The following is a 22,592-nucleotide window of genomic DNA, read 5'->3' as shown; positions in this document are numbered from 1 at the left end:
GAAACCTCTCTTTATTCAATTTTCAATTTTAGAGACCCTTTGATTTTTGTATACACATAATAAGCAGACCAGATACAAACGGCCATAATAGAACTAAACAACAAAATAAGATCCAAATTATAGAACTCAACAAAACCCATATCTTTTGCATACGGTACAAGATTTGGCATTCTGCCAAAACGTGCCGCATTCTCGGCGTGTTTCACCATAAGATCTGCAGGTGGAATAGGTTGAAATCGTAAGGTGTCAGCTAGTCGATTGGCATGTTCTTGGTAGAAGTTGGTGTTGAGCATTTTTTGAAGCAAGTTGCTGAGTTTTTTCCAATTGGGAATTTCTAGTTTTGGGTATATTTCCACACTTTGGTGTCGCTCTATCATCTTCGCATTTCCAGGTTGATCAGCAAATAGTGGAATCTAAACGTTAAGTTTTTTCTAGGTCATGAATTTTTTTTGGTTTCACTCTGTAAGTTTTTCATGAATCTGTCATTGTGACTACTTTCTCTTCTTCACTTTTTTATAATAGCAACCTGATACCCTTGACAAACGGTTTGCAATTGCACAGGTAAGGCAGGATTGCCGAAAAGCGTACAAACGGCGGCCGAAGATTTCAAAATTGGCTATAGCTTGCGTCTTCAAGCGAAAAATAAAACCTGTTACGTAGATCATAATGAAAAATTGTTAATTTTTTTCCATTTCCCTGAAGACGCAAGTTATAGCCAATCCTCATATTTTCAGCCGCCGTGAGTACGCTTTTCGGCAATCCCGACTTACCTGTGTAGTGTGAAATTTCGAAGTAAATTTTTTCTTACATTAAACTCCCCATATTTAGAAATTTTCCCTGACAACTCCATTTACTCTTTTATCTTACCACTATAGCTGGTTTCGCTGCATTTGCCAATTCCATAGTACTTCCTAGTCCACCGTGCGTTACAAAAAGGTCAACCCGCTTGTCGCCTGAAAATTACACTGATCTTTGCTTTTCCTTCTTATCACTAACTTAGAAGTGCATTCTGTGAAAACCATTTAGCGAGATGTACGTTCTTCGGAAGCTTTTTGACTAGATCTTGATCATTCGGCATCTCATATTTCCATAGGAATGTGATGTTTGGGTGGTCGTGGAAAACTTTTATCATTGACTCCCTGAAAAGTTTCTTTAGATTTCCTAATTAACTTTTAGATCGAGAAGACATACTTGTATTCAGCTGGCATGTCTACAGATCTGACCATAGACCCGAACGAGATAAATACGGTATGCTTCCTTTCGTTGAGCAACTGCTCCAACTCTTCCGAATGATTATCTTTTGCATTCCAGTCATCCTGGTCTACAGTAATCCCTCCAATTGGAACTACTTTAGGGATAGTTGGGATCACAAAATCTAGATAAGGATTGGAATTTGAGAAATGATAAGTGACGTCATGGATAATTTCTTTCCAGTGCTTAACTTTTCCGTTTGTCAACTTTTTGACTTGCTGGTACTGCATTTCAAACAGTTTAGCGAATCCGTAGGATGAGAATATTTTGTGCCAGACATCGTTGGCTCTATCCCAAATAGTTGCTCCATCTCCGTACGTTGAGGTTGGAGCTGGTAGGTAATGTAGGAACGATGGTTCCCCTAGTACAGGAGCCAAAGCGTTCAGTCGGTTTCCCGTGAAAGTTGAAATGATGGAACGCATGTCCAGATAGCTGGCAAGGTCTGAAATAAATGTTCCAGATCTTTTTTTTCGGGAATCTTCAAGTTTTCGGGAACTAACACAATCCACAAAAATCAAATGCTTCTGACAGCACCACGTCGTACTGACGAGCCTTCAATTCGAAATGTAACTCAGTGTCCTCAAACATTTCTGCAAATAATAAAACTTTTCTGATGAACAGACTCTAGAATTCCAACTTCTGCACATATGCTCAAATGCAGGATAGAGGTATCGGGATAGAAGAATAGCTGCTCCAACATCGGATTGATACATTGATGAATCCCATGCAGAACGCATACATCCTTGCGACGGGATGTGCTGCATGCCATCTTCATCGTGATAATAATTCCAGATTACAATTGATTTTTCTTCGATTAGATTGTGATTATGGTACTCATCCACTACAAATGGTTGGAAGTATGTCTGGAAAAAATTTTGATCTTTTTGATCTTAAATCTGGAACCAAAATGATACTTACCACATTATGTCCTGCTCTTGCTAAATGATTAGCTAGTGCTGCCATATATTTCATATGACTGAACCCATATACTGGAGAAATGACCAGGAAATTATAAGAAACAACATTTGGAACAACCAGGAAGAGAAGTACAATTTGATGAAGCATTGAAAAAACTGGTAATGTCGTCGGCTACTCTCGCCTCAAAATTATCTATTTGTACACAACACACATTATCAGCTTTTGTTTCGTTTCATTTTGATAACTTGCCTCTTTTTATTTTGTTTTATCTATAAAACTGGCCATATACTGTCTATTTCACTGCGGAAAAGAACTATACAACCCAAGCGCTATTCTATGAATATGGATGTACTTCGTTTGCACTTTTTTTACCAATTATATAATTTATTCATTCGTGTTTTAGTTTGAAATATCGACCGGAACAACTATGGTACACAAAAAATAAGAGTTTAAAGACCAGAAATACCACAAACATTAGAACGAAAACAACCAGTGCTAAACTGTCAAGACAGTAGAATTTGATAAAGTTATACTGGTTGGCGTGTGGTTCCAAACTGTCAACTTGTCCGAATCTAGCTGCAAATTCACAATGATTCAGAAGAATTTGTTTAGGCTTCATCGGCTGGTGATGGAGAATGTCCGAAAGTCGTTGAGCGTTCTTTTTGTACTCCGAACTTCTCAGAATTGTCTTTAACGTCTTCACTAGCTTCTCACTATCCGGAAGATCAAATTTGCTATAAACAACTGCTCCACCGTGTCGAGAAAGCATCTCGGCGTTGACTCCCTGGTCACTGAATATTGGAATCTAAAATATTGAGAAATTTAAAAAAAAGAAGAGATTGTTCCGGTCAATGAGATGAACAATGTATTTTTCTATTGATTTTCGGCCATTTTGACCATTTTCAAGAGTTTCAAGAGATTTTCAAGAGTTTTGACCATTTTCAAGTGCAGCTCGGCGTTCAAGTTTTCAATCCTTCTGAAATTTTTGGAGGGTGTAAATACATAAATGAAAAACTTTACATTTGCATAATTTTTGGAAAAATTCTAGATTTCCAGCTATTTACCGGTTTCTGAAAGCCACTTATGTGTGGCCAGTTTTTGTACTGAAAATGTGGAGAAATAGGCGTCTCTCCGAAATCGGCAAATAACTGAAAAACTAGGAATTTTCAAAAAATTCTGTGAACGCAAAGTTTTGAATCTAGGTCTGTTTCACACCCTCCAAAATTTTCAAAGTCGTAGAACACTTGACAATCGAGTTCGAGCCTCCTGAAAATGGTAAAAATGACCTAAAATCAATAAAACAATACTTTTTTGTATTTCTTATTGACCGGTTCTGCATGACCAATTCCTTACCATGACACTAGGAACACCTGCATATCCAACTTCCATAGTACTTCCCAAACCTCCATGAGTCACAAAAACATTCAATCGGTCATCAGCTAACAGAGCCGGTTGTGTTACCCATTTGCTCAATATAACATTTTCAGGCAACTGCTTTTTCAGTTCTGAATCATCTTCCTCATATTTCCAGATAAATGTAGTTTGTGGCATCTTCCGGAACGTTTCGATGAGTCCAGCCTTGAAATGAGCCGGCATATCAGACGACTGGATGACAGTTCCGAATGAAACGAGAATCGTAGTGTTGCGGAGAGACAGAATCTTATCGAATTGATCATCTAGGTTAGTGCTTTTTGGGGGATCTATAGTGCATCCACCGACTTGAACCACTTTTGAAATCGTTGGTGTGGAAAATGATAAATAAGGATTGGAGTTAGTCAAAAAGAAAGTCGATTTTTGTAGAATTTCTCGCCAATTTCTGACGTTTCCTCCCGTCAATTCGTATGCTTGCTCGTACTGCTTATCAAACAACAATCCGAATTGAAAATGATAAGCGGTGAGTCCGAGAACATCTTTTATTCTATCGATAGCAGTAGAATCCTCCCCATATTTTGATCCTTCACTTGGCAAGTAATTCAGAGGTATCGGCTCTCCAATCGCATAAGAAGCAGCTCCACATCGAACGCCGGAGTAGAGAGGGATAGGAGATTTCAGCTTCAAGTAGTCTCCAAGATCTGAAAATTTCAAAGTGAGAAAAACTACAGTGAAATAGCTTACATAGTCCACAAAAATCAAACGCTTCAGAAATATGAGAATCGAATTTCTTTGAAAGAATCCAATTGTGAAGTGCCTTATCTGTCAGCATCTCTAAAAAAATTAAAAATTAAAATGTTGTCACATTTCTGAAAACATACTTCTACAAATATGTTCAAACTCTTTGTAGAGCACAGCTGCCGTGATTTTCATCCCAGTTATAGGATTTTTTGACGGTCGGGACTCCCAAAAGAAACCAAAACCGCTTGGATCGGACGCCACCTCTTTTCCCTCTTCATCCATTTCCAAATTTACCACTTCAACTCTCGGATTTTTCACTACTTTCTTATGGGCATAATAGTCATAGAGAATAGGTTGCAAGAATGTCTGAGCTGATCAGTTAGAACCTTTTCATAATTCAGATATAAACTCACCACATTATGTCCAGCATCTGCAAGAATATCAGCAATAGCTCCCATAAATTTCATGTGGCTGTAACCGAATACTGGAGAGATGATAAGATAGTTGTACCCATAAACGAAAGAGAATAATGTACAGAACAATAATAAAACATTCATTTTAAAATTGAACCAATGATAAATGACTCCATGGCCATCTGGCTATTTTAAACTCCTTCGGGGTGAAGTTCTTAATAGACTTCAGCGTCAAAAGGTTGCTATGATCAGCGCCTTTCTTCTGGGTTCTCTTCTTCGTGCATCATATTTCGTCGGTTTGTCTTTTGTCTATTTCTCTTGTTTCATAGTTTGATAAAAACGTACAAGTGGAAAGAAAGACTCAATCTCGAAGACCATAAGATGGATTCTGTAGGAAACGTTGGAGGATGTAGTTGAAATACATTAGTTGTTTTGATGTTGGAGGGCACATTCTCTTGTTGTTGACGATGTTGGGTTCAGAATTATTTGAGTCGACGGAAAACAAATTTCGTTTATTCAATTATGTCATTTTATCATCATTTAGAAGTTCCTCAGATTTCCAAAACAGTGAATCTTCAGCTAATAATCTAGAAGGAATTTTGGGGTCATTGGGGTACAAAGCAGTTTAGGGGTACTAAAGTTTTCAGTCCAGGAGTACAAAGTAACTGAAAAAATCCGAATTTTGCACCCCCTAATCGTGAATTTTGTATCCCTGAATCACTTTGTACTCCGTTGTACCCTCCGAATCATGTGACTGAATCTTCAACTCAGGGGTTCTACAGTTCACCTTGGTCAAAAACCGATAAGCAAATAATCTTTTAACAGACAGAAAATCTGAAAGGACGAATCTCAAAGTCTGAATTTACGTAGGATGCAAAGATGCAAATTATCTTGCTCCATGATAACAACAAAACTGAAAAAGGCAACCAGTTCTTCGATTCCTTCTTGTTTCTTTGATGATGGTTGTTCTCACAGTTGGATACTGGATTTTTACAGTTATCGGAATAATTACTACTATTTATACGGCGACATTATGTGGGATTATCATCAAGAAGTATATTCTGTGAGTCAGAGAAATATGAGTTTTAATAAAGCCTGATTCACTGTCAGAAATTCTGGGAAGTTACAATATCAGCTGATTATAGTGAGAGTATCTTATGATGGAGTCAACAGTGTTATCAGTGAGTTTCCAATAACTAAATCTGACACAAAAATTTGAATCCCAGCTTGCATATACTTCAGTTCCAGTATTCTAAGTCTGTCGGATCCTGAAATTTTATCTTATGACGTGTCGTTTTTCATTGCTCTCATTGCCTCAATTTTCCTAGAAATGAGAATTTATCTGGCTGCCTTGATTGCCGTCGAACGAGCAATAGCAACAATTTCTCCAGTGAATTTTTATCTTTACCGGAAAAAGATATCAAGTATTATATTTATTGGGATCACAGTCATTCCTGGTTTAGCATGTTTTTTAATATTGTTCAACGTTTGCGGGATGAGATTTCCTATTGGAAACGGATGTTCCAGTTTTGCGTGTGCAACACCGCTATGCTACCAAAACTATCTTGCTGTTTCCAAAATAGTTTACTCCTCTACCAATGCTTCGTTTTCTGGAATTCTCTGTGTCAAACTCTTTTGTCTATCTTTCAAACGGATTTTGGTCCCGGTAGACCTTCGTAAAGCTAACATTTTTTCTCTCACAGATGGACTTTCAACAATATTATTTGAGTTGAACTCTTCACTGATCTTCAGCATCGTGAGTGGGCGAATTTTGCAAAAATAAACATTGCTCAACAATTATAGAGTCTAGGTCCAGCAATGGGCGTTTTGCGAACTAAAAAGTATGTGATTCATTTTCCCCAGTCACCCTGGAGACTAGACCATTCTAGATTTCGACAGCTAGCATTGGTATAATAACAATTATCTTTGGCTTTGGCATGTGATATAGTAGAAAACGGCTCATTATAGCAGATACTCGTCACTCATTTCTGGTCAATATTTTTATCCAAAGATGGTCGAGCTTGGTGTTTCCTACTGGATTTTTACAGCTCTCGGAGTTTTAGTGACTATTGTGCAAGTTGTGACGAGTATTTACATACTTTATAAGTATACAATGTAAGATTCAATGTTTTAGAGAGCCGGGTGTTCAAAAATATCCCATTTCAGAGATCTGAAAATTTGGAAGAAAATAGAATATCAATTAATTTTGATCCGCGTTTTCTGCGACATTTTCAATGGCATCGGAGGTAAAAACTTTACCTTAATAATTATTTTCACTGATAGAAGCTTACCGAAATCGTCAACTTTAAGCTCAATTATCTAGATTCCTGTGAAAGACGTTGAAAATTTGTAAACTAATAATTAGGTATAATAGTTAATTCATCAATTGACCACTTTTTGATATCATTCAAGGGAATCGAGATAATTTAACTCAAAATTGACGAGTGGGCTCTTTGTTAGCGGAAATATAGTAACCTGTTTTAATGACAAATTTCACTTCAGGATGTGGTTATTTCACTTCAAGCAGTTTCACATTGTTGTACTCGAATATTGTCCCATTTGATGTAACTTTTCTTTTCGGATTATTTGGGTCAAACTTTCTAGGAATGAGAAGTTTTCTAGCAGCAATTATAGCTATAGAGAGAGTGGTGGCAACTATGGTTCCTTTGAAATTTTATTACTACCGGCGACGAATTTCAAACGCGCCTGTTATTGCCTTCATTATATCGACAGCCGTGGCAGTTGAAGTCGTTCTTTTTGGATTTTGTGGATTCAGACTACCTCTACCAGTTGGGTGTACCAATTATGCATGTGCAACTCCTCCCTGTTACCTAACCTATGCAGCTGTTACGAAAATGATATACGGTTCTGTTAATGCTGCGTTCTCAATTCTACTCTGTGCTAAAATTTTCTTGTTATCCTGGAGACAAGCGTCAGTGCAAGCGGATCTTCGTAGAGTCAACTGGATTTCTCTTACCGATGGTCTGTCGACCCTATCGTTCGATGTTCTTCCAACTATGATATTTGATAGTCGAATCATTGATATTTCTGTATGTTTTCTGATATTAAAGACGTTTGCTTTATTCATGTTTTTCAGGGAAACGGACCAATAGTCGGTGTTCTTCGCCAGTCTGGAAGAGCCGTGGAAGCAATAGTCATGGTGAAGCTGATGGAGAGAAAGAAGGTCGTACCAGTTGCAAAGATCTCAGTTAGCGCCAAGAATATTGGTTATGCCTGAATACTTTTAAAATAAAATTTTCAAAGTTTGTTTGTACTTTTAAACACCACAAAACTACGAAAATATTCCCCAAGCTTTCCAAAGTCATCCGAAAATCCATTCGATCTTTACAAGGAAGTTTCCAATTGACAGTGACGAGACTTCTAACTAGACATCATATATTGTCTCTTGAGAAATAGAAAAAATTCCGAAATCACGAATGGTGATAACACCAATTACATATCACCGTAGTTACATTACTCACAGCATCGCCAAATATTGACCAGACACAGGGATAACCAAAATTAAGTTGTTTTCGCATTTTCTAGTTTTAAAACCTGTGACAGCTTGATAATTCTTTCTCGGCATTTCTTTTTAAGTTTCCTTAAATTCGGTTCATGCATAATATTTTTGAAAGTTATGTTAGAAGAGTTATTACTATACAACCTGTAACAGAAAGGCTCTTATACTGTCTACTTTCAGCTAATTTTTCTTGGCTCCCATGCAAGATATCAAAAATCCCAGGTTTTACAGTATATTTTCTTTTTTTTCTGTTAAATAGAGCAGTCTTTTCGGACTTTTTTAATACTCCTTAAATAGATTTTTATTAGAGAAAAACTCCTAACAGTCTTCTGTACAATCATTTCAAAATTTTTAAAACATCATAAAATTATCATTTACTCCACTAAACCCCACAATTTAAATAATCTGTTTTCTCTCAAGTTCGCGATTTCAGTCAATTTCTTGAGAATTGTGTCTCATTTAAGATAATTTTGCCTGTTGAGAAAAAATGGTTGCTGTCTCACTTGCTTACTGGTTTTTCTCCGCTTATGCGATTTCGATGATGGTCACCATGGTGCTTATGAACTTTTTTATTCTTTACAAGTACACTCGGTAAGCTTTCACCTTTAGAGAAAAGTAAGCTATCTAAACTTTGCTTCAGGGTATTTAAAACATGGAAAAAGCTAGAATACCAGTTAATTTTATTGCGAGTCTTATTTGATGGTTTCAATGGGATGACGGGTGAGTTCGAACCTAAAGACTTTTGTAAACCGTGACTTCAGGGTTCGTTTATTTGTCTATCTCGGTGGTAGATCTATTTTACGATTTGGTTTCTTACAACGTATCATTTATGTTCGGGATCATAAGCTTCAATCTAATGGAAGTTAGATGTTACATCGCAGCTATAATAGCAATTGAGAGAGTTTTGGCAACGACTATCCCTCTTAAATTCTATCGACACCGTAGTAAAATATCGAATAGTTTCATCGTTTGTTGCGTAATTTCTCTTGGAATCACAGCTGATGTAACGCTCTTCGGTTTTTGTGGCTATCGATTTGAACCTGTTCCTGGATGTACGAATTTCAACTGTGCAACACCAGCATGCTTTCAAAGATACACATCTGTTACTAGAATGCTCTATACGATAACTAATTTTTCTTTCTCAATTATTCTTTGCTACAAGTTGTTCTGGATGTCCCTAAAGAATACAAAAATGGCAGTTGATATCAAGAAAGCTAATCTGATTTGCTTGACTGATGGTTTCTCAGCATTGATATTTGAATTAATACCATGGTGTATTTCATATTACGGTATCATTGATATTAAGGTTTGTATGGAAATATTGATATGATTGAAGATGCAACTATTTCAGCAGCTCGGTCCAATAATTGGATCATTACGCACGACGGGGAGAGTTTTGGAGTCTTATGTGATGTTGAAATTGATGAAGAAAGAAGTCGTATTTCAGCCGTCCAGGGTGTCCAATACAACAAGAAATAATTTTTAACAGCTTTAGTTACTTCCGATGATCTTTGAGAAACCCGTTTTTTTTTATCCGGATTTCAAGATAACTTCGTTATACTCTATTGTTTATTTAACTCACCACCGTTAATACTCTAATAGAAGTTCACCCTATCTTCGAACTTTGAGCTCAAATATCTCAATTTCTTTAAAAGGTATCAAAAGTTTGTCAAAAAAAATGTTTGTGAAATTATGATAAACAATTTATCAAAGCGCGAGAAACAGTGGCTCAAAGTTAAAAGTTAGGAGCCCTTCTGTTACAGGTCTCACGGTAGTTTGCAACAAACTTTCCTAATCAACTGGATCGATTTGTACTGTCCCGAGTAAATTAATTGGCTTTCCTTGATGCGATCATTGTATTGTTTTCTGATTTCACATCATCATCCATTTCTGCCGTATAAAGTAACTTGTGAAAATTAACGCGTTGATTTTAGGTGGTTACAAAATAGAGAACAATTTGCAAAAGGTACTTCAAATGTGAAACCGGTTTCGAGAAAATTTCGAAAACTGAACTTTGCTCGTAATTACACCACACGACCCTGAAACATCTGATCATCTCGACTCAACACGATAGTGCTCTTCACACCACAGTTAAAAGCTATTTTTTGCAAAAAAAAAATAGATCATATTTCAAACGGATTTTAAACAATTAAAAAATGTTTATCATACAGTTGTTTATATTCAAGTGACTGCTTAGTTTGAAGAAAAGTGTCGAGTATCACTTTGATCTCTCAACTGCAAATGGATCTTCTGGATGGTCGGCAACACTGGAAAATGCAAAAAGGGTATTCGAATCTTGAAAAAGAAATGAAAACATACTTTGGCCACCAGAACAATCTCTCAGGCTTTGATTTCTCATGCGCCTCCAATAAGTTCACTTCAGCTTTGGAGATGTTGAAATCGAAGATGTTGATGTTCTCTTTCATTCTGTCTGGATTGGTAGTTTTTGGAATCACAACGATTCCCATCTCGACAGTGGCACGGAGAAGAATCTGTCACATTTTTCGTGAAGCGTTATGTACCTCAGGTTCACCATACCTGAGCCGGAGTTTTATTATACTTCAAAGCCAAGGCCTTTACATTTTTGTCGTTCAACTCGCTTGCAGCATTCTTGGTACTCTCGAAAAGTGGGTTTCCGTCAGCTCCAACTACTGACATCCTTCCAGGAGATCCTAATGTAGCGTAGGCCGTAATGATAATGTTATGCTTCTTACAAAGCTCACGGTGAGCCTTTTGTGGAAGGTAGAGATGAAGCTCTAGCTGGAAAATTTACCTTTTTGGTTTGTTACATTGAATTGTTTTACCTGTGATGCTTGAATTGGTACTTTATGAATCTTCATGATTCGCTCTATTTGATTTTCGTTGAAGTTGGAAACTCCGATAGCTTTGGTTAGCTTCATATCGTAGAGCTTTTCAAGACCTCTCCAAATATCCTCAACCTTCACATTAGTTCGATGATTTCCGCATTCCTAAAAATCAATTTATTTCCATCTCCACAAATTGCCACTCAAACCTTGGTGGCCGCTGGAATATGAGCTAAATAGAGATCGACATAATCCAAACGGAGTCTTTTCAATGAGTTTCTCAATGCTTCTTCTATAACATCAGGTGCCACTTCATGACAGAATGCTTTAGTAGTTATGAACAAATCCTCTCGTTTCACAACTCCTTCAGCGAACAGCTCAGCCAAAGTGTCTCCAATTTGATCCTCATTCTGGTACAAGGTGGCAGTATCGATATGACGATATCCAGAAAGGATGGCGTTGCGAATTACAGTTTTTCCTTGATCTCCGGTCATCTAGAAAGATCCCAAGCGTTCTTAAAACATTAAGTTTAAACCAGCTTACCTGCCAAGTACCGAGACCAACACTTGGCATACGTACTCCATTGGAAAGAGTGAAGATCGGAACATTCGATGATGACATTTTCTTCAAAAAATAAAACTTGTCGTCTTTGTGCCTTATATATACAAACTGCAATCCTAATTATCGAATTAAAGTGGCGAGACCTTGAATTTGTGGTCTGTGTTTCTAAAGAAAATTGTTTGCGTCGGTTGCATTCGGTTTGTACTGTTTCATTTTTATTTTGGAAGTGAAGAGGGAACAAAAATTACAATGAGTATACATATGTTCAAAAATACAGGAATGATCATGGAAGAAAATAGAGATAGAGGGAATTATGTCGAATGTTCTGAAATTTGGGAAAAAAGTACGAGTTGTAAGTAATCATTTTGAATAAGTGTAGGTATTGGCAGCCTGGATCTTTGAAGGCCCTTCAGGCTGTGGTTTGGGTTGTGGTTTGGTTGCCATTTGCCGAAACTTGTCATTGAGTTCTTGAGCTCTTGCCTCCTCCTTCTTCTGTTCCAGATGCTTTCCAGTTTTTTTGTGTTCATCTACCAACTGGTCGATACGTGACTTATTGTACTCATAGTATCCTTCTCGGCCCAAAAGCCATTTGATTTGATTCTCGTGCTTTTTCGAAATCTCGGAAGCTTTCTTCATTCTTAGCGCTAATTCCCATTTGAGCTTTTCGAGACGTTCTCTTTTGTACTGGCGGTATCTTTCGATGGTTCGCTCGTTGTGGTCGGTGAAGATATGAACCTGTAAGACAGAAAAATTAGAGTAAAACTTTGGCTCGTTACAACTGGATTTATACTGAGGCTGGTTTTCAAGTTAGTAACTTGAAGTTACCATAAAAACTCTGAAAGAACACCGCCAAATTTTTATGTTCCTGTGAAGGATATCAAGAAGCAGTCAACTGAAAAAACGAGATATATGGACTCAAAGTTGACAGTTTGGAGGGCGTACTATTAAAATGTTTACGGTATATTTGAATTCAGGAAAAGGGTTTCAGATTTTTCTGTACGCAATCAGGGACCAATCTCTAGAATGAATCTCTTATGCCAAAGTTCTGAATGTGGGATTTCTGGGCCCAGAAAGCAGTCCAAAGTGACGCACAGAATCCCTAGAATTCCGATTAGGCGTCGCTTTGGACTGCTTTTGGACCCAGAAATCTCAGATTTGGAAACTGTACGCGGCATTTTGAACGACCCTGCACTTACCGCCCATTCTCCAGTCAATCCTTCTCTCTTTTCTGCGGGATTTCTCTCCAGGTGCTCATCCAGCTGGATCTCCAATGCAAACGCTGCGGCAAACGCTCTTCTGAAGCTTGGAATGCAATAGAGCGGATGAAGAGTCCGAATGTAGACTTTCAATATCCTGTAGTTCTCTTCACACATATCAGCGAACCCCGGGAAATACTCGTTGAACTCTTCAATGGCTGCAACGTCTCCAATGCTCATCAACTTGCGTTCCCGTTTCGGGAACGTCTCTCTCCAGGCTGCAACCACTTTGTCGAACATTTCGACAAACTTCTTGACAGAGTGTCGGCAAGATGAGAAGAGAAGAAGAACTATGTCTGAACGAGGAGGATGAAAAATAATGTAAAATTGACGAAATTATGGAAAAGAGTGAAGGACGATGGACCGCCAACTGAATAGGCAAAGAAAAGAGAAGCAGACGACGGAGGAACGGACACACACAAACAAGGAAAGGAAGGGGACACCGAGGACCTCAAACATCCCGTGAGTTATAATTTGCACACACTCCTTTCCTTCTCTTCCTCACACAACCAGCCTCCTCCACGCCTTGTTTTGACATTGATTTTGTAGGCGGCTGCAGGAGGAGCAAGAGAGCAGAAAATTGGACAAAAACAACAAAAACCTCCTCGTCATTTTCATTGAAACGATAAGGAAACGAATTATAAGAAGATGGAGAAAAGGAAGCTTTTAGAAAAATCAGGTGGTCAAGAGAAGGAGGCGAGCCACGAGATTTTTCAGTTCATTCCGTGGGAAATTGAGATAAGAGAAAGAAGCAAAGTTTATGAGAATGACCAAAAAGTGATCGGAGGAGAGAAAAGTGGGAAATTAGAGAAGCTGATGTCACCGACCGACATGTGTTCTTCTTCTCCGAAAGAAAAACAGCTGGATGGGGGATAGAGAGCAATCATATTTAATGACTTGTTCATAATGCCCTTTTAATGAGGTACGGCTCCAAGGAGAAAGCAGATGGGACCCAAGAGATGCAGATGTTTGGTATTAGTAAGCTGAATGCAACCTATTCCCTATAGCAGGTGTTCCGCACAATGGACTGGTTATTGGAAAGAGAGATGGGGTGAGATAGTTGAGGTTCAGAGGAGATGGGAAGTCTAAAAATGTGCTGGAAGATCCAAAAAAACAAATTCAAAAGGCACAAGCTTCAAATAAGATCATAAGTTCACTTTTCTTCATGTTTATTTGAGGAAACTTGACACTTAGAGCTCGAGCTTCATTTCGATCTACGAACTATTTCCACAGGTAAAGCGGAAAATCCTAATGCGAGGGGAGTCTAAGCGTCCGTAGGTGTGGCAACATTGGGCGAGTCGCGGCTGAAGACCGTTGAAGACCAAAAATGGAAAAAAAATGTTTTTTTGAGATTATTGTCGGAATTCTAACGATACGGAACATCTCTGTGATCCTGAACGGACGATTGGCGACTGAGTAGAAACAGGATCTAAATAAAAAAATCTACGCCTAATAAGCTTTAGTAAAACCTTTTTTACGAATTCACACCGCATCTTCTTCTTCTTTTTTTTTTCCAAAACCCTCTTATTACATTTTTCTCACATATTTTCCACTTCCTTTACTGAAAAAGCTTAAAGCAGCACTCACTGGCATCGATACTACAAACCGGTCACTGTCAACAAACAACAACAACATTTTCTTCTTTTTTCTCACTCCAGTTCTGTTTTGTTGACGATGCGCAAGTCGCGCGGAAAAAAATATCGGAGTTTTAATTGGTAATGGGACGAATATATGCATGTAGATACTTTCACATTTTTATGGGATCGATTTGTTCAAAAATATGGAATTTACAGAAATACTTGAGTACACAAGAAGAAGAAGAAAATGTGTAATACATAATGAATGAAGTGGATGCATATGACTATTTACAAATATTATTTCTAGACAAGAGTCAATTGAGTGTTGGGAAAGAAAAAATCGAACAGTTCTTTGGATGTCTCCAGGAGTAAGTATTGCAAAAAATGGAGGCCGGATTGGGTTTTTGGGTTTTTTAGAGAAAAGAAAAAAAAGGAACGAAAGGAAAGAAAAACCAAAACAAGAAGACACGTTGGAAAGTGTACAAGTACCCGGGTTGGGAAAAAAGAGCAAGAGTTTGGCACCTAGATCATCTCATATTCCAGTGCATCCACGTCCTTGTCCTCGATTTTCTCCAACTCCTCGATGTCGCTTCCGTCATCTGAATCGTCAGAATCACACTTGTCAAACTCGTCCTGGCTTTCAGAATCACTTTCTTGTTCAACGACGATCTTTGGCTGAACGATGGCCTGAAAATGCATTAAATTGGATTTGATGATTATTAGAATGTTTTACCTTCGCTGCTGGCGTTCCAGCTAGATTCAGGTTTTTCACGATTTCAGCAAGCGCCTCTTCCACTTCATCATCATCTTCATCGTCATCTAGTACCTCCACCGTCTTCTTTGCCTCCAATGGCTTCTGATGAGTAAATCCCTCGGCCTTTTCCATCTTTTCCTTCTTCACCGGCACTGACTTGGCCACCTTGAACTTGGCATCATGCTTGGTGACAGTGGACATCATTGATTTCTCCGTGCTGCTCTTGACATGATGTTTCTTCTGAATGAGATTCGCTTTGGCAGCCGAGATAGCGAGCGAATCGTCTTCCTTGGCAGGAGCCACCACGACATTCTGAACTGGAGTTGGAGCTGCCACAACAGTCTCTGGCTTGGTGAGCTCACACATTACAGTGATATTCTTCTTATCTTCCTTCTTGTGTGGAATCTCCTCCAATTCTGCCGACTTCTTCAGAATTACCGGTGGGTTCTTCTCCACGACTGGTTTTGCAGATTGCGAGGTCTGGGGAAGTGGATCCGCTTGTGGAAGCAATGTTTCATCTCCCACATTAAGAATTGGCATGTCATAGGATGAGCGGTTACTGTAGATGCATGAATCATCAGTTTTCGACTCGGGAAGTTGACAGTGACGTCTTACCTGAAAAATTTGAAAAATGTTTTGCTACATATTCGTGTCTTTAAACTCACATTCAATGCCTTGACACGTTGGTTTCTCCGTTTCAAATCCTTGGCTGCTGAACGAGTCTTGTAACGACGATACTTGCTCATGAACGAAGCATTGTGACCAGAGAGGATTTCGATCTGAAAAGAAAAGAACATTATTTTCTCAGGCATCCCAGGCTGGAAAAATGTCAGTGGTCCACAAAACTTCCACTAAAAATTAATGGGTTACCCTACACTCACCGCCATATCCCCGGTGACGTCCCCACTGGTTCCCCGAGTGGCAATCATGCGATCGAAGTGTCTTTCGAGTTTGAGAACATGGAAGAACGTGTTCTTGTCAGGGATCATCGAGAACCGGTTGATGTCCGCTGTGATGCTCATCATGCACAAATCGTTGTGCTTGCTAGGAGTGTAGACTTTGATATAGTTGTAGAACTCATCCACTCGTTCAGGAGATCCAACGTACGCTTTGGTGTATGCATTGTGAACCGTCTCACGGAATGCGTTGATTGGTTTTTTGACGGTCTTTTTCAGCGAACGCAGGTTGTCTACTACATCCGAGATCCCCATGTCTGGAAATGATAAGTGATAAGATAAGGAACAAAATTTTCAGAGAGATGAAAATAGAAAAAGTAAAGAAAGGTTCTCTACTGTTCAGGAAAACATTTTCTGGGTTATCAACAACCGCAGGGAAAAGTTTTATGAGCCTGTTTTCGTTGATATCGAAGTTTGCGAGAAACAAAGCAGCATATGACTTGCAAAATAAAATCCAAGCATCTTGTGCTTTACAGCAGCTGATTAGGAAAGTGCAAAAAAGTGTCTGACATGGATGTCTGATGTGAGATCTTTATAGGTCAAATCAGATCCAGAAGAATGATTCCCAGGAAATAGAAAAAATGAGGGTTTTTACAAAAAACTGGCTACTAAGGAACGCGGTCAACAAAATTGACAGTTCAAGTTTCTTTTGGATCAGGTGACCAGGGCAGCCCGAATGGATGAATTCATATGTCAGAAACAGATCAATTGTTGCCCCTGGACCGAGGATAGATGGGGAGGAGGAGGGAATGAAAAAAACGAGAGAAGAACGACGAAAAGCCATATGACTTTGGTTGACTTGACTATACAACAAAATGCAGGGGGGCACGATGACGAGAAAGACGAAAAGTGAGTGTTGGTTGAATGGAGGAATGGGAATGGAACAAGAGGAATCTAGATGTATCCAGCAGACACAGAGGCAGGAGAGGCGTGGCATCGTCAGAGAACGAGAAGGACCCGCCAACATCGTCGTGTAGGTGCAGGCGAAGAGCCACGAGTTGTTGAACCGGCGAAAGAGGCGAGAAGAGAGTGAGAAGGAAGAAGGGGATCTGGGACGATTGTCCGCTGGACGACGGGACGAAAAAGTCGAGAGATGAAGGAGAGAAGCCCTGAGGAGGTGGAACCAGGATGAGAAAGACGGAATCAAAGAGCGCAAAGATAGAAGAGCCGCAGACATAGAGGGTCACTCGTTCGGTCAGCTGACTAGTGGGGGAAGAACGAGAAACTAGACGGGAAGACGGTTAGTGGTGTTCCGGGGAGGAAAGAGGCCTCGGGTAAACATGCAGAAGGAAAAGGCATGGAGAAGATGGAAAGCCACAATTCAGCAGAACCATCTCTCTGAAGAAGAATATTTATTAGTCAGATGCGCGGCCGAGGCGGCGAGTACGTGTCTGTGTACAATCTGAGTGGTTGTGTGAGGAGCAACAAAAAACAGATGGGTGGAAAACAAAAACAAGTTGCATTTTCGACATTATGTTTTCTTCGAATGTGTTTTGATCTCATTTGAGGTTATTATCATACTCGAAAATTAGGGCCCGGGTGGGCCTGGGTTGCCCAAATTTGAAAAATTGAAATTTCGGAAATTTTTTCAATTTTTTTTTGTGAAAACTTATTTTTTAGTGACATCTTGAAAAGTTTTTTACTTGAGAGAAAAACTTTCCGTATTTTTCTATTGACACCAATAAAATTTTGAAAAATCTGAAAAACTCCCGGCTCGTTGCAAGTTTGGTTATTATAGATTAGGTTTTATAAGTTTATGAAATACAAAAAATGGAAAAAAAAATTGAAATCAACACCGAACCTACCGTAAACACTTTATTTGAACGTCACCCCTAACTTTCCACTTTGTGCCAATTTAACTCGATTCCTGTAAAAGACATCAAAAAGTGGTCAACTGACAAAATATTTATGATAACATGATAAACAGTTTCTTAGTTAAAAATGTTTAATATCTTTGCTGACATGAGTTTAAGGGAGATTTTCAATGTTGTTTTACTAGGTTACTTGAGAATTCAGAGCTTAGAAGAGCTGGAAATTTTCGGATACCGTAGTCCTACTTTAATTTCAAAATTCAAATTTCTTGTTCAATATTTCAATACTGATAGTAGCATATAAAAAAGCATGTACTGATAACAACCCATCCAAAATTTCTACAAACAAGAAACAACAGTAAGACTAAAAGTGCTCTTTTGGGGAGTGTCTCAAAGAGTACTGATTCACCCATCATCACCATGACTATCGTGTGTGTTTGTTTTCGCTCAAAAGTTATCATTTGCGTCCGTTCTGATGTTTTGTTTATCTCTCCCTTTCTTCACTTTTTTCCTTCAATAAAAAGGTACGAAAAGTGGAATCACGAGGTGTTTGGTGGACTACTTGACTGGACGAGAGCAACAGAAAATTCTGAAATTCCAGACGAAAATTGGTTAAAAAACAACAAATTGTTGATGTTTGTTTTCTCCGAATGGCTGTCACCACTCAGCTGACAACCGTGGAACACGGGATGGTTGACACAGAATTTCCGTTTTATTTGCATAAGTTTACATCCCATTGTTTTGCGAGCAACAATATGATTGTTTGACAGTTTGGTCATCTATACCTTTCTTTGGTGGTTAGAGGAATAAGAAGAAAAGGACACAATGACGATGATAGAAAGGGACTAAAAAATGTACTAAAGTACAATTTCATTTTGTGGTCTTAATGTAACGACTAATCGAATCCGGTCCATAAGAAGTACAAAGGCATTTATTATAGATTAACCCCATCATTTGAAATTGGGTCTCTGAAATTTGGCCTCCGCCAGACGGATCTACATGACGAGTTTTTGACGTTTTTGAGTGCTCCATTCAAAACGACACTTGATTTATGGAGAAGCAATAATTTGAAATGAGGAGATGAATGACAGATTCAGTCGCTTTGTAGTTTTGTCGATTGGAAGATTGTATTATTACAAAAAGTTAATAATGGGATCAAAAACGATTATATTGTATTTCCTCTAGTTTAATCCAACCGAAACGAGCTCAACGTTGACGGTTTGGGTGGGCTTCTGATGACAATTTTTCAGAATAGAGAAAAGAATGTCACCAAAACGTTTCAGAACCCCTGTTACATAAATTATAGTATTAGTTTTTTCCAACCGTGACTTGGTTTTGATAGATCTGAAAAATTCCGATCGACTTCTTCAGTATTCTTCTTACAAATCCAATATACCGTAAAACCTGTAATATAACGCCATGGCGTTCTATTTTTCGAAGAGGTGTTTTGGTTTGATGCGAGGTAACAAAATTGATTTTTTACTTGCTTAACAGAGTACCAAAATGGAAAAATGGTGCAAAATTCCTAGATTTCCCTGTTACTGTGTTGTATTAGAGGGGGTCTTCTAATACAGGTGGCGTTATTTTACAGTTTTTACGGTAAATGGAACGACTGAAAGTCGTTCTGGGCCAATACAAGACTAAAAATTTGCCTGAAAATTTTTCTAGGTTTCTGATTGGATTCTGGAATAAAGTTCATATTGAAACAATAGATTGCTGACAATTTTTTAGATATACATATTTTTCAAATTTGCAAACAATTTTCAACAACTCGTCTTCATTGCACCTTGGATAATGAAATCTAAAAATATCGTTCCTATGATGTTCTTTGAAAAAAACGCTTGTTCAGATCAATTCCCCTCAAATGATCATGACATGAAGATCGTCACACACTTCCGTTTTCTCCCATATACTTTTTTCAGAATTCTGTAGTCACATGTTTTTTTTAATCACATTGTTCTCATCGCTCCCTCATCTGCAAAAAATTTGAAAAACAAGATTATAATTCCTTCTGACAATTTTACAAAATTTATTCACGAGGATTCTGTTTTTGGAAAAAAAAATGGCTGATCTTAAAATCAGAACAGAGACTTGCCGGGCGGTCTTTTTGTATGACTTCGGGGGGAAACGATAAAAAGTATGTACTATTATTTTAGGGGACTTAGGGAAACGGATGGAGAGAAATAGAGATTGGAGTACAAGCGAACTTACAGATGGGACAGCAGATGGATGACCTGAATGTTATTTTTATGGACTGCGTACTCAAAGGAATGGATGACCAGAAAAAAGAGAGGAGACAGGTGGATGGGTGTTTTTTTTTACACATTGTACATTTAATTGAGGGGTCGTTGACAAATAGTCCCCTAAAGGTTTGAAGCTGTATACATTTCGCGTAGGTAGTTATGGCTATGAAAAAGGGCTGCGGGGTTTAGAAAAGCGGATGCTGAAAAAAAAACATTTTGAAAAGAAGGATAAATCATTGGAGAAAAAAAAATTATAGGGTAAGAAGATGAGTAAAAAGAGAGGAAGTCGGGGGAAAAGAAAAAAGGGGACCATCATAATTTAGAGCATCTCGTACTCCAGTGCATCCACATCCTTGTCATCAATTTTCTCAATTTCCTCCTCATCATCAGAGGCCTCCTTTTCTTCATCCTCCGTCTTCTTCTCTTCAACATCTTCATCTTCAGTGACACCCAAAAGGATTCTCATGATTGCTTTCTTCTGCTTCTCGCTTATTCCCGGCGAAAAGAAGATTTCCGGCTTGTTCTGATCCTCCGATGGTCCTTCTTCCGATTTCTGATCGGCAGCTTCTGCCTCGTTATCAACTTCCATTCTCTCTTCTTCAGCGACAACATCAGAATCATGCTTCAACTTTTCATCATTATCTCCTGAAGTCGTCGTCGTCGTTGAAATGAGCTTCTCGACAACTTCATTGAGTTTGTTAGCCACATCATCTTCCTCACGCTTCTTCTCTGCCTCCTCCATCTGCGCCTTCAAAATCTCACAGTATTTTTTCACCTCTGAGAGCTCCTTGACAACAATGTCTTGGACGTCTGATGTCGGTGTCATCATCGCTGTTTCGTTGACCAAGTAGTTGCTAAGAGGAATTGGTCCCTGTCCCGGAATGAGAACCTCGTGGTAATCAGGCTCTTCTGTCGAACGGTGTGCTTTGGAAATGAAACGGACATGGTTAAGAGCAGCCATTTGTTTTTCCTGAAATGGAAATTAAAATTGGGTGCTCTAGGATGTATGGGCGTACTGCTGTTCTAGTCAATTTCATCTCTCTATCGGCTTGTTTCGTTTCAGACTGGCGCTTGTATTTTCTGTATCCTCGGAGCAAGTGGTCATTATGGCCGCAGAGAATTTCGATCTGAAAATAATAAATTGTTGACTTCCGGTAGAGAGAGGAACTATTTCAAAACTTATATTTCAAAATGCATTTCTTAATCTATAATTACGGCAGAACGGAAAACGATTTTCTTTTTTACTGAAGTAAACGGAGGCCCACTCCTGGACTCACAAGGCGAATTGGGGTTTGAAGGTGGGGGACATTTAAAAAAATATCCTCGAGGAGTTGAACTCGTGGAATTAACGTTGGAGAAGTAGCGCCGCTACCGGCTGAGCAACGCTGGCGCAAGCTGTGGTGACCAAACAATAAACTTTCAACTTTGAGCCTATATATCACATTCGCTGCAAAAGATATCAAAAAGTGGTCAACTGACAAAATATTTCTGGTATTATGATGAAAATTTTATCAGCTGACTAAATATTGATATCTTTTACAGGGAATGAGATATCTGTGCCTAAAATTTACGGTACTTATAAAATCGGCGTGCTAAACATTGTACACCATCACGTCAAAATGCATACTCTAACTCAAAAAAAAGACTCTGAAAAATCTCCTCCCCCCCCCTAACCTACAAAAAATCGTAACCGAAAAATCCTCACCCCGCGAGATCCATAAATTCCATGGAGTCCTTCCGACAAGATGAGATCATCCATATGCTTCTCAAATTTGAGCATTTGCTTGTACATGCTCCTGGTTGGGAACATCGAAGCCCGTGCTAACTGACAAGTCATGTTCATGAATAGAAGATCGTTGGCTTTGCATTGCTTGTAGACTTTGATGTACTTGTAGAAAGCATGAACCTGCTGCGGAGATCCGACGGCCAGTGTCTCGTAGACTCGATTCCAGCGTTGAGACGCATTTCGGAGCGCCGGACGGTTGGCGATTCTCCTGGTGATGTCACGGAGACGATCGACGAAGTTTGCCGTGTTCACCACCGGCATTTCAATGATTTGGATGCAAGATTAAATATGAAGAAGTTAATAAAAACACAGGTGGAGAAAAAGAGGAAAAACAACGATCTTTTCCAATTATAAACAAGAGGGTCGTCGTTGTGTGGTGGTGGATGTAGAAAAAGGAATGACACGAGACTTGGCGAGAGAAACCGCGACGCGGGGTTGACGGCGTCGTGTGCGAGAAGAGAAGAGGCGGTGTTCAAAGACACGACAAACAACTGGAAAAAAGAAGCGAGAGGCAGAGGAGCCGAGGCAGCTAGGCCCCCGTTTTCTCTGAATACTTATTGGTCAGATGTCTCGGTCCATAGAGATGAGACTGGCAGAGAGTGAAGAAGTAGAGGAGAAAGAAGAAGAAGA

At 38.9% G+C, this 22,592-nt stretch overlaps 9 protein-coding genes across 9 annotated transcripts in view; 2 read left to right on the top strand and 7 right to left on the bottom strand.

Annotated features, from left to right (window-relative positions):
* Positions 1-11: 11 nt before the first annotated feature.
* Positions 12-2,316, bottom strand: CBG27011 (the record flags this gene model as incomplete). Its single annotated transcript, XM_045237343.1, has 7 exons — positions 12-413; positions 868-953; positions 997-1,139; positions 1,192-1,693; positions 1,752-1,841; positions 1,889-2,114; positions 2,170-2,316. The coding sequence occupies 7 exons, from the start codon at positions 2,314-2,316 to the stop codon at positions 12-14; spliced, it is 1,596 nt and encodes a 531-aa protein (XP_045098811.1).
* A 241-nt stretch (positions 2,317-2,557) lies between these two features.
* On the bottom strand, positions 2,558-4,838 carry CBG27010 (the record flags this gene model as incomplete). Its single annotated transcript, XM_045237342.1, has 5 exons — positions 2,558-2,974; positions 3,523-4,241; positions 4,285-4,374; positions 4,422-4,647; positions 4,695-4,838. The coding sequence occupies 5 exons, from the start codon at positions 4,836-4,838 to the stop codon at positions 2,558-2,560; spliced, it is 1,596 nt and encodes a 531-aa protein (XP_045098810.1).
* An 815-nt stretch (positions 4,839-5,653) lies between these two features.
* On the top strand, positions 5,654-5,761 carry CBG27009 (the record flags this gene model as incomplete). The annotated part of the gene is made up of 1 exon (XM_045237341.1): positions 5,654-5,761. One exon carries the CDS (start codon positions 5,654-5,656, stop codon positions 5,759-5,761), a length of 108 nt encoding a protein of 35 aa, XP_045098809.1.
* Positions 5,762-6,705: 944 nt separating this feature from the next.
* Positions 6,706-9,655, top strand: Cbr-srbc-45 (the record flags this gene model as incomplete). The annotated part of the gene is made up of 5 exons (XM_002636257.1): positions 6,706-6,809; positions 6,861-6,940; positions 7,197-7,748; positions 8,976-9,520; positions 9,569-9,655. Coding segments are annotated over 5 exons (1,368 nt in total), but the record flags the coding sequence as incomplete, so codon positions are not given.
* Positions 9,656-10,432: 777 nt separating this feature from the next.
* On the bottom strand, positions 10,433-11,639 carry CBG08596 (the record flags this gene model as incomplete). Its single annotated transcript, XM_002636258.2, has 6 exons — positions 10,433-10,481; positions 10,534-10,706; positions 10,753-10,974; positions 11,019-11,183; positions 11,228-11,512; positions 11,562-11,639. 6 exons carry the CDS (start codon positions 11,637-11,639, stop codon positions 10,433-10,435), a joined length of 972 nt encoding a protein of 323 aa, XP_002636304.2.
* A 300-nt stretch (positions 11,640-11,939) lies between these two features.
* CBG08597 lies at positions 11,940-13,075 on the bottom strand (the record flags this gene model as incomplete). The annotated part of the gene is made up of 2 exons (XM_002636259.2): positions 11,940-12,314; positions 12,776-13,075. 2 exons carry the CDS (start codon positions 13,073-13,075, stop codon positions 11,940-11,942), a joined length of 675 nt encoding a protein of 224 aa, XP_002636305.2.
* A 1,859-nt stretch (positions 13,076-14,934) lies between these two features.
* Positions 14,935-16,377, bottom strand: CBG08598 (the record flags this gene model as incomplete). Its single annotated transcript, XM_045237340.1, has 4 exons — positions 14,935-15,099; positions 15,146-15,781; positions 15,832-15,945; positions 16,048-16,377. 4 exons carry the CDS (start codon positions 16,375-16,377, stop codon positions 14,935-14,937), a joined length of 1,245 nt encoding a protein of 414 aa, XP_045093810.1.
* A 4,118-nt stretch (positions 16,378-20,495) lies between these two features.
* CBG08600 lies at positions 20,496-22,223 on the bottom strand (the record flags this gene model as incomplete). The annotated part of the gene is made up of 3 exons (XM_002636261.1): positions 20,496-21,146; positions 21,193-21,303; positions 21,882-22,223. The coding sequence occupies 3 exons, from the start codon at positions 22,221-22,223 to the stop codon at positions 20,496-20,498; spliced, it is 1,104 nt and encodes a 367-aa protein (XP_002636307.1).
* Positions 22,224-22,516: 293 nt separating this feature from the next.
* CBG08601 overlaps positions 22,517-22,592 on the bottom strand; it is a gene marked incomplete at both ends in the record, with an annotated part of 429 nt that continues 353 nt past the window's right edge. The window contains one exon of the mRNA XM_002636262.1: positions 22,517-22,592. This exon is cut by the window's right edge and continues 353 nt beyond it. Coding sequence (XP_002636308.1) covers positions 22,517-22,592 — 76 coding nt within the window.

This window comes from Caenorhabditis briggsae (assembly GCF_000004555.2).
Source record: "Caenorhabditis briggsae complete genome, chrV, whole genome shotgun sequence".
Taxonomy (NCBI): Eukaryota; Metazoa; Nematoda; class Chromadorea; order Rhabditida; family Rhabditidae; genus Caenorhabditis; species Caenorhabditis briggsae.
This window is presented reverse-complemented; position numbering and strand designations above follow the sequence as displayed.